The sequence below is a fragment of the Cupressus sempervirens genome, chromosome 8 (genome assembly GCF_028749045.1).
Source record: "Cupressus sempervirens isolate cs-2001-9-10 chromosome 8, ASM2874904v1, whole genome shotgun sequence".
Taxonomy (NCBI): domain Eukaryota; kingdom Viridiplantae; phylum Streptophyta; class Pinopsida; order Cupressales; family Cupressaceae; genus Cupressus; species Cupressus sempervirens.
The window spans coordinates 567,488,241-567,499,778 of record NC_143125.1 but is presented as its reverse complement, the minus strand read 5'-3'; the positions used below and the strand labels follow the sequence as shown (position 1 = coordinate 567,499,778).

General features: G+C 33.8%; 1 protein-coding gene across 1 annotated transcript; it reads left to right on the top strand.

Annotated features, from left to right (window-relative positions):
* Nucleotides 1-1,183: 1,183 nt before the first annotated feature.
* Nucleotides 1,184-5,945, top strand: LOC149543663 (putative alkaline/neutral invertase F). The gene is made up of 3 exons (XM_089798420.1): nt 1,184-1,549; nt 2,572-3,562; nt 5,035-5,945. Exons 1-3 carry the CDS (start codon nt 1,187-1,189, stop codon nt 5,331-5,333), a joined length of 1,653 nt encoding a protein of 550 aa, XP_089654546.1. The 5' UTR covers nt 1,184-1,186; the 3' UTR covers nt 5,334-5,945.
* The last annotated feature ends 5,593 nt before the right edge of the window (nt 5,946-11,538 follow it).

Sequence of the window (11,538 nt, the reverse complement as noted above, 5' to 3'; positions counted from 1 at the left end):
GAAAAAAAATCTCTTTAGCAAAATTATATATACACGTAAAAATACACTTTGAATAATTTTAATTAAAAAAATATTTTAAAAATAATGTATGCTTAAAAAAGATATATTTAATACCAAAATAATATATACTGAAATAATTATATATTTAAGATTTATATACATATAATTTAAATATATTTCATTATGAAAGGTATTGTCTTTTGTGGTATGCTTGACCCAACAGACTCCTTTGAAAACTATAAATGATATAAAATAATATCAAAAAATTAAATATGTAAAAACAATTGAACTAGATTCAGTAGATGGTCACCAATGTGCATTGAACAAATATATTGCAAAACAATTGTATGAGAAAGATGCTAGATTGCTTATGCAACATTGGGCAAAGGTATGGCATTTACATGTATCATTTTTATAATAATATGTGCGTAGAGAAAGTAAAATTGAGAATGAGAGAGGAGAATGATGTTAATGGTTGAGAGAGGGATGAGCGAGACTAAAATAAAGTTTAGGAGGGAGAGAGAGAGAGAGAGAGAGAGAGAGAGAGAGGTCGGGGATATTTGCGAAGGGAAAAAAAAAGAGAAGAGTGAGTATATATATCAAAGAGAAATAGAGAACATTGAATATAGGTAAAGATGTTGAACATCAAGAGATAGGAATGTTAATATGTGTATTAAGTAAAGACATATAGATATAGAAATATAGATTGATCCAAAAATGAACTCCGTATAATCATTTTGTAAATATTTGAGTATCAGCGTAACTCTTGCATCCCTCAAAGATGCAAGTGCTAATAATACAACCTTTACCAATAAATTGTTGAAGCATCATCGTTTCCTTTCTTTCATTCGATTAAGCTACGAAATAGTAGTTTTATTAAATGTGCCCTTTCCCATGTTTGTACAATCGTTTCGCCAGGCAGGCCCGGAAAACGTTGAGGGGTCCAAGAGTCGAATCAAATACAAATAGAAAGAAAGGCGCGAATGACGTGGGGAATTTTAAGGGTGGGGCCTCATGCGTGGAGCGTGGGCATTTATTTGTGCCTAGCTGGACGCCACGTAAGCATTTCACCAACAAATTATAAAGCCATCCATTCGAGTCGAACTTCCCTTAAATGGCCTCAAAATTCTGTCCAGGGCTTCTCGTTTATAAAGAGAGCAAGAGGGAGAACCTTTGCTTTCTTATAATGAGGAACGCAGAGGAGGAGGAGGAAGAGCAAGGAAGAACGAGGAACCCTGAAGAAAATAGCTTCTCGGACACAAATGCCACGGATGATGATGCACCCGGTGCCTCTCCTGTGATCAGCAGACCTCCTGAGAGCGAAAAGAATTCGGATTGCACGGAAGCTTTGCTCAGAGGCCCCTCCCTGCCCGAATTTCTACTTGCAGCGATGGTGAGCCAGTCTATTTCGGTTGATATTGGCGATCACAGTCCCATGATAGGTGAGGCTTGGGAAAATCTTCGGCGCTCGCTCGTTTATTTTCACGGCCGCCCCGTCGGCTGCATTGCCGCACTCGATTCCCACGAAGAAGCTCTCAATTATAACCAGGTTAGTGAAACTTGCAGGATTTCTGTAGGTCTTAGGTTTTGTTTCGAGAATGTGAATAATTTTGGAAGATCTGCGGTTTTTGGCTTGTTATTGTTTGCGTAGGGCAAATATTATTATTTCATTACGATTTTCTGATGTAGGAGTTTTGAAATGAAAGCTTGTAGATGGCCAAATTGTAGGCTGTAGGTTAAGATCAGATTTGCACATTCTATTTAATTATTTTTTAGTGTTTGGTGATTTTAGTTTCGATTTTGTATATAGTTCTTTTAGCATCGATGTTTCAGATTATATTCGTGTTCCATCAAGGAGATCTAAAAAATGTAGAAATGTGAATTCAAGAATTCTAGTTTTTAATTTTACAAATGTTGAGTGTTTTGCGAGATGAAGTCTAAAGATTTAGTTATCCTATTTCGTAACGAAAACATGCTGAGTATTTAAACGGTTCGGTAATGGTTATGGGGAATCTTGTAGGATTGGGATGAAATCTGGTTGTTATTTAAGAATGCTTGTTTCTAAACAGGTAGATGATGTCTGTTGATGTTTTGCAACCAAGAAATGTTTATTTATGATCGGCTAGGTTATAATTAGGATGTAAGTCTGGATGATGCTCGTTTCCCATAACATTTTCATCTCTGTTTTGATATACGACGATTATTGTGCCTTTTTTTGGCTGATTTCTAGAGAATTAGTATTATGGTGAAATTTCTGATTTGTGCTTGTTCTTTGAAATTTCGGTCAGCTTTCAAATTATAGTTGAGCTTTTTCATGGAGAAGCTCCTAAATTTTGTCCATGATTTCAACTAAAAATGATGAAAGTTTTCCAGCCAAGAATGTCTCAACTAAAAACAGATATCAGAGGGAAGAAAATTGGAATTGAATTATGTAGGTTAAAAATATTTCAAATTTCTACGGTGTCATTTATACGTGTTAATTGCCATGTAATTAATGGCTGGAGACAGGACATCCACATTTGTAGACTATAAGTCCTAAAAAATGCTGAAATTCTTCATATTAATTCGCAGGTTTTTGTGAGAGACTTTGTGCCGGCCGCTTTGGCTTTTATGATGAACGGCGAGCATGAAATAGTCAAGAACTTTCTTCTGAAAACGCTTCATCTTCAAGGGTGGGAGAAACGAATAGACTGCTTTACCTTGGGAAAGGGCGTGATGCCTGCTTCTTTCAAGGTTCTTCACGATCCCCTGAGAAACACCGAAACACTTATTGCAGATTTTGGTGAGAGCGCTATTGGGAGAGTAGCGCCGGTGGACTCTGGCTTCTGGTGGATTATTCTTCTACGTGCTTATACAAAGTCCACAGGAGACCATTCCCTTGCCGATATGCCCGAGATCCAGCGGGGAATAAGGCTTATTTTGAGCCTCTGTTTGTCAGAGGGTTTCGACACCTTCCCCACGCTACTGTGCGCTGATGGCTGCAGCATGATTGACAGAAGGATGGGAATTTACGGCTACCCGATCGAAATCCAGGCATTATTTTTTATGGCACTTCGATGTGCAGGGAAGCTGCTGAAGCCTGAAAGCGGAGGCAAAGAATTCATGGAACGGATTGACAAGCGCGTGCATGCCTTGAGCTACCATTTCAGAACCTATTTTTGGCTCGACTTCAACCAGCTTAACAGCATTTACCGTTACAAGACAGAAGAATATTCGCACACTGCTGTCAATAAGTTTAACGTCATTCCTGACTCGATACCCGACTGGGTTTTCGATTTCATGACTGTGAAGGGTGGTTATTTCATTGGAAATGTGAGCCCGGCCAGAATGGACTTTCGTTGGTTTTGTCTGGGAAACTGCGTGGCCATTTTAAGCTCTCTTGCAACTCCTGAGCAAGCCTGTGCCATTATGGATTTGCTGGAAGAAAGATGGGAAGACCTGATCGGCGACATGCCTCTCAAGATCGCTTATCCTGCACTCGAGGGACACGACTGGCGTATCGTCACAGGCTGTGATCCCAAGAATACTAGGTGGAGCTACCACAACGGTGGCTCATGGCCAGGTATCAATTTTAATTATTTTCATATGTAATCTATAGGTTTTCGGTTCTATCATCTGTGGTGACTATATGTAACAGTAAACATCAGGTACCCACTAGAAGTTTGGACAACACTATATATCTTCCCAAACTTCGTATCCAAATATTCGTGAAAGAACAAATTAAAATAAAAACCTGCTATCCTTGTCAAGATCAGGAGTGCAAACGATAGAAATTTGTGTAAAAAACTCACGAATATAAAATATAAGTTTTCAGGTGAAAATTTTCAACTGGGGATTTGCTGCTTTTCGAAGTGACAGGTTTAACTATTCTGATAGTTTCTGAATTAGATCAACATTTCCACGGGAATCCAATAGGCAAGAAAACATAAAGAAAGACAAAAAAGCTATTTAATTTTTTTTATAAAGAAATTTAGAAAAAAAAAGACAGGAGCTTGAATAGCTTATTATGTCAGTCATCTGTTTTCTTGTTGAAAATTATGACCTCTTTTTAAAAAAAATACTTAGTTGAATTTTATAAAATAATACCCTTTGTTCCTGAGAAGTAAAAACTGAGCAATCCCTTCACCACAGCATTCAGACACACAAGTGGTAGTAATAATCAAGAAAGAAATTCCAAACCGGCACATTGTTAGCCGCGACTGTTTCGAATACATTCTGCTTCACTGGATATTTCAGGGGAGAACTGTACCCTGGTTAGGAGAGAGATATATAAATACAGCGAAGCTCTAATATTTATTGAGAATTTTTAACTGTCATGCCCAGATGATTTGAAAACTTGCATTTTCACTCCATCTTCTCCCGCTTTGTCGACTATTGACCCACATATCTTCAGTTACCTCTGCCCGCTCCCTCACAATGACTGCCACTGTAAAGGAAGCTGTTGTTTTCTTAAATAGTTACTGGCAAACTATAAAACTTAGTGTCTAACTAGGTAGCAACATTTGCAAATCTTTAATAGAGTGAAACTCTTACCAATGCTTAGTGATTCACATTTAAACAAAGAATTGCTAAGAGATTTGTTTTGGAAAAATCTTTAATTAATTTAAATTTCATTTGCATACTCTCTTAACTATCTTGGCAAAAACTACTTATCATAAGTCTTATGTTGTTATTATTTCCGACTTAACACCTACTTTACTTAATTTGTTTATTGATTAGTGTAGATATAATTATTGGACCTCTTAAACATCATTCTTAGACTAAAAATATTAAATAATCAATATTAATTTACTTTTTTCAAACATTTTTTTTCCTACTATATGATGTTACCATATAACTACCTTCACGGATTCCATAGCTTGTAGAACACACTTTACGGTTTTTTAAACGCAACACTAGTTTTAATGGCTCGGTTTTCATTTAAAATCTGCTATATATATATATTATCATTTGATGTTTGTCATATTGTTTTAGCTTCTTATGACAAATTAGTAGGTACAACTATAAATGTTACCTTTCTGTTGTTTGTTGCAGTACTGCTGTGGCTGTTGACAGCTGCGTGTATAAAGTCGGGAAGACCGCAGATAGCAAGGAGGGCGATAGATCTGGTGGAGCAGAGGTTGTCAAAGGATGGGTGGCCGGAATACTACGACGGGAAGCTGGGAAGATATGTGGGAAAACAGGCAAGGAAGTTGCAGACGTGGACGATTGCTGGATATTTGGTGTCGAAGCTGATGCTGGAGGACCCCTCCCATCTGGGCATGATTTCATTAGAGGAGGATCGCAAGATCATGAAACCGCGCCTGACACGATCAGTTTCTTGGAACTGTTAGATGTTTCTTGAGATTTTGTTTTGTGCAGGCCACGGGAATCGTTCTTTACACTTTTTTGTTTCCCAACTCTGATACGAATGCATGTTTCCTTTCGGTTGTTGATCACGTGATACTTCCGTCGTCCGTTCTTTTTTTTTTTCAGTTTAAGCGACCCTCCCTCCCGGTTCAATAAGAGGGAACCATTTCTTACAATCATTACAATATTATACCCAACAGGAGATCGGATATGCCTTGGTACTTGGAGTCACACATTTTGCACGTTAAACGAGAAATTGACAGTAAGTAATTATTATTATTATAACATTTTCGACAAGTGTTCCATTTTAATGCGGATTAGGCTAATCTAATGTAAGAAGAGATCCCAAAGAAAATTTAATTGCGTGCATGCAATGATATCGACGGTAACGGTTGACCGCACACAGGGAGCACGGCTTCTACGTTGAGCAAGTTAAAGACATAAATGTCAAGAGTTTGGTTAGGGTGCATTTTATTTTGCTAGGTTGCTTCATTGCATTGGGATGTATTTTATTTTGTGGGTTTTGATTTGGAATAGTTTGTTTGTTTGTTTTTTTTTAAAAATAAGTAATAATAATAATTTATTTCTTCAATAAATATTTGTTATATTTAAGTAGGTTGTGTTGGTATGGATTTTATTTTTAAGGTTTCGATAAGATAATAATTTAGGTTTGTTGAAAGAATTGTGATTTGTGCTAATAACAAAAGATATATTTTTTGCAATATGGAAGTATTTATTTTTTAAGGTTTTAATATCAAAGATCATTGCACTATTTTAGAAGTAATAATGTTGTTTTTACCAAGTATATATTTTAGATAATTTTATTTTTGGGAGAGTCTAAGATTTGATGTATGATTAGTTTTGTATATTGTTTAGCATGTCCATTTTTTTGTTAATATATCATGTTTATTTACCGAACAATCTTTGTGTTCACAACACCTCGGTTAAATAAATGAACAATCTATTTAATGTACTAATAAAATCTAATATTTTATCATTAAATTAAATTATTATTAATAATGTAAGACATAATATTATTCTATTATCTATTTATTATTTAATAATAATAGTATTTAATAATTTATAATTTAAATTTTAAATGTTGATCACATTGTTATAAAATCAAAGCACCTAAGATGAGGTGCCACCCTTTTGGAGTCAGGGGCCCACAAAAAATGAATGAACATTACATTTCAACCCCTTTGACCAAGCATATATAAGGGGGGAAATGAAAAAGGGAGAAGGCATGGAGGACACAAAGGGCGATAAAAACTAATGAGGGAAACAAATTGAAGGAAGATCATTAATGTATAAGAGGAGCCAAAAAATATATGAATAAATTTCAACTATTGTGACATGGTATATAAGAGGATTGGGCATTATAATTAAGCCTTTCAAAAGGGATAAAGACTAAAAAAGAATAGAGAGCAACCAACTTATTTAGTAAATGACCATTTAAGGAAGTAATTAAGAAGCAAAATAAAGTGGAAAGAAGAATGATAGTAGATGAGAATAGGTGCACTAGCTTAATTCATATTGTTATTGTTATGGGAAGAGTATAATAATAAATGTATTTTTTTTGCATTCATTATATATAAAAATTATTCAAAGAAATTGAATATCTTAGTGAAAGTATTATGTAGATATAAACTTGTATATTTTCAGGAGTAAAACATAACTGGGCTTCTCATAAGTTATCCACAATAATTATTCAAATAACGTCATTTGCAAAACCTATTTTGGGAATTAAAAGAAAATAAGGGTGAATCCCAAGAGGGGACATTAAAGTGGTACTAGAGCATAATCTTGTGATCATGTGAAGTTGGCCCACATAAACCTACTCACATGCTAGAGAGCTATGAAAAAATAGCTAGCAGAAGAGTTAAGAATTCTCATGGAAAAAACCAATAGAAAGTTTGAGAATACCAACAAAATGATACTTAAATCCCTACAAAATCTAAGTCATAATAGTTGTAATGAAAAGACTAATGAAGTTTCATGGAAAAAACTAACAAAAGGTTTGAGAATACCAACAAAATGATACTAAAATCCTTACAAAATCTAAGTAATAATAGTTTCAATGAAAAGACCAATCCAAATATAGGAAGGGTTGCTTACTCTAATCATTCTGAAAATAAAACTTTGATACAAGATTCATTTTGAGCCATGCTTCCTTTATTCCTTCCAAGCAAGGAACTGATTATGGAAGAAGTGGAACTAACCAAAAGTGGTGGTTAAGACATTGCATAATAGGATTAGACCATGATTGGTGGTAATACAATATCAAAACTCCAGGCCATAAAAGAACATGATGTATAATCATTTCACACAGAAATGTATATGTAAATCTGATGATAGAGATTGTGAATGACATTTCCAAGAGTTAACCCACCTCATACGAAAGGGAACTATGGAAGAATTTTCCTGCAAGTTCTTATGATTATCAATTGTCATTACTAATCTTTCTTAGAAAGGGCACACTTATATGTTTATAGGAGAACTAAATATTCCACACAAAACTCAGTAAGAAGTTCAAATCAAATTATTCAAAGGAAATAAATAAGATTTTTTTATTATAAGACAACATATATGAGGAATCGAAGAAGGGTGATAAGGGAAGTGTACATTTTCTTACCAAATTTCAATTTGAGGTTGACCAATGCACAATTTTGATTGCAAATTTGAACATTGATGTCAATGAAGTTGAATTACTCCAGAATGTGCATAAGTTAGTACAAAAATAACAGAGATAACAACGATGTTCTTTAACTTCAAATGCTATCGATCCTTTGAATACTTGGATTAATTGATTTTGATGCCTTCTTATGTCAAGTAGATGGAGTATACATATTATAAGGAGTAGTGTGAGGGTGAATGTGCATGTCTCTGAATGGAGACATGACCATTCACCATTGAATGTCGGTTCAATGCTTGTTTATCATACCCAATTATAGTTAGACTTAACACAAGTCTTAAACATGTATAACTTATCATAATGAACTCAATTCATATGAAACCCGATATATATATATTTATATATATGTATATATATATATATATATATATATATATATATATATATATATATATATATATATATATATATATATTGATAATGATCTTTAAATCAAAGGAATCAGGATAAGTTTTGATCATGGTTGAGATGTGATCTCAGATAATATATATGTTCAACTGTATCGATCATATGCAGAATCACATATACTGTCATTATATATATGTATGTATATATAATAGTATGTACATCATACTAGTATACATATATACATATGTATCTATAGATCAAATCACAGTCATTGTCAAACCGAAGCTACATTCTTTAACACTCCCTCTTAGCTAGGGAAGACAAAGTGCATATATATAAGTTCTCCTTATTTGAAAAGTGATATCACTTAGATAGTGATATACTTAAGAAAATCAAGTCTCGTGATATTCTCTCCAGTTATGGTGTGTACACAAATATCAAGTCTCATGATATCTACCATAAGAGATCATGGTATATCCATAGATATTATGTCACATAATATCCAACATGATAAAAAAATGAACATATTGATCTTCTATAGATATCACGTCACATGATATCTATCAACATGTTATTTAAACTATCATGACTTGTCCATGAATATCAAGTCACGTGATATTTATCATGATACTAATCTAACAATTATAAAGTTATCACCTTATAATATTAGAGTCAACATTTCATTATAAACTATTGTCACCTTTTAATAATGTACACAAGGTAGGCCCATAAGTTATAGAGTTACACATATGACAAAAAAGTTTACACTTTAAATTTATCTTTATTAAAAAATAATACAAATTTACAAAGTTGAGACTCAATCTCATAAACTTACATTTCAACCATACCAAGTTTCTTTCTGAAATGATCAACCTTCACTTTAAAAAGAGCCTTGGTGGGAATGTTAGATATTTGATCACCTGTATTAATATATTCCAACTGAATAACTTTTCTTTTCACCATGTCTCTTACACTGTGATAAGGAATTTCTATATGCTTGGATCTATCATGAAATACCAGATTCATGAATAACTTGATACAACTTTGGTTATCACAGTGAATAGAGTTAGGTTTCAAAGGCTTACAGAATAAGCTAGAAAGCAATTTTTTAAGCCAAACTACTTCTCTAGCTCCCATAGCTGTTGCAATATGCTCTGCCTCAATAGAACTTTGGGAAACTAAATCTTGCTTCCTGCAGATCCATGAGATCATAGTTGATCCTAAGCTGAAATAACATCTTGATGTGCTCTTTCGATCTTTTACACTTCTAGCCCAATCAGAATTAGTATATCCATGTAACTCCAAGATGGTATTCTCATATTTAAGTTCATACCCAATAGTGCCTTGAAGGTACCTTAATATATGCTTCAAAGAAACAAGATGTATTTCACGAAGTTCACACATGAATTGACTTAATGCATTCACAATATAGTAGATATTAGGTCAAGTATTCACAAGATACATCAAAGGCCCAATTATCTATCTGTATAAAGTGGGATCAACTAGTCTAGATTCAACACTTGCTTTTTTTTTAATCTTGTGTAAGTTTGTTTCCATAGGTGTTGACATAGGTCGATAGTTCCATATTCCAAATCTTTTTAGAATATCGACAGTATACCTCTTTTGATGTGGGAAGATACTCCCAGACTTCTGACAAACTTCCAATCAAAGGAAGTAATGAAGAATCCCTAAGTCCTTCATGTCAAGTTCAGAAGTCAAATCTTTCTTATGCTAATTGATGAGATGGTCTTCTCCTGTAATCAGAAGGTCATCAACATAAAGAATTAGAATCAACATATCACCTTTAATTACTTTAAAGTAAAGATTTAGATCAACATCATTCTTGGTGAATCCAAGACTTAGAAGATATTTATCAATTCTTTCATGCTAGGCTCAAATAGAGCCCTTTTCAATTTACATACATAGGAGGCAACATCATGAGTCACAAATCCTTCTAGTTGTTCCAAGTATACTTCTTCCTTAATTGTTCCATTTAGAAAAGCAATTTTTACATCTATTTGATAAATTTTCCAACCTTTAGTTGCTTTAATGGCTATTACAGTTCTAACTGAGGTATACCTAGCAACTAGTGCAAAAATTTCTTCAAAGATGATTCCTACCTTTTGAGAGAATCCTCTAGCCACAAAATGAGCTTTATGTTTTTCAATACTACCATCTGCAACATACTTGACTTTGAAGAGCCATTTAGATGAAACACCATAATTTCCTTTAGCTCTAGGAACTATATCCCAAACATCATTTTTTAGTGTGGATTGATACTCTTCCACCATTGCATCTTTTCAAACTTGATGTAAGTGCTTCTGAATCATCACAAGGTTTAAAGTTTGGAATCTTACATATGAATGTGAATTCCTCTCCTTCCTTTATAGTTTTCCTTGCCCAAAGTGACCTTTTAGAATTATTATCAAGAGTCTTCTTGAGTCTCTAGAAGGATCTCATTTTCATTTGAAGTCTCTTCAGGGTACTCCCTTCGAATCTTAGGAGCAGGAACCTATTCTAGGGAATAGGATAAGCCATCTATATCTAGTTCATTTGAGATTTTGGCTCTTTTGAAAACAATATCTTCTTCAAAGATTACATCTTTGTTGAGTTCTATTTGATTTTGTCTAGGTATGTAGATTTTATATCATTTTACTGTTTCACCAAAACCAATAAGAATTCATTTTCTTCCAATAGGTTCTAACTTTGTCGTTTTCTCCTTAGGTACATGAACATACATTGGACATCCAAATATCCTTAAATGGCTAATGTTAGGTTTCATTCCTAAAAATGCTTCTTTAGGAGTTTTATTGTCCAGATGTGAGTGAGGACATCTATTATGAATATAGACTATTGTATTAGATTCTTCATCCTAGAATGACATGCTCAAGTTTTGATCATATATCATAGCACTTGTAGCTTCTGCAATGGTTCTATTTTTCCTTTTAGCAACTCCATTTTTTTGAGGATTGTAGGGAAATGTAAACTCCCTCTTAATCCCAACAATTTTGCATAATTATTTAAATATTTTAGAAGTGTATTCTTTTCCATTATTGTTCTTAGAACTTTAATTTCCTTTTCTGAGGAATTTTTAGTGATAATTTTGAATTCTTTAAATTTGGAAAGAATCTCTTCAAATTCTTTGC

What these genes read in the sequence shown, in the direction of transcription:
- LOC149543663 (XM_089798420.1), top strand. Translation starts at nt 1,187, where the DNA reads ATGAGGAACGCAGAGGAGGAGGAGGAAGAGCAAGGAAGAACGAGGAAC. An exon ending in AAGCTCTCAATTATAACCAG is followed by an intron (nt 1,550 to 2,571) that starts GTTAGTGAAACT and finishes ATTAATTCGCAG; the next exon opens with GTTTTTGTGAGAGACTTTGT. An exon ending in CAACGGTGGCTCATGGCCAG is followed by an intron (nt 3,563 to 5,034) that starts GTATCAATTTTA and finishes TGTTTGTTGCAG; the next exon opens with TACTGCTGTGGCTGTTGACA.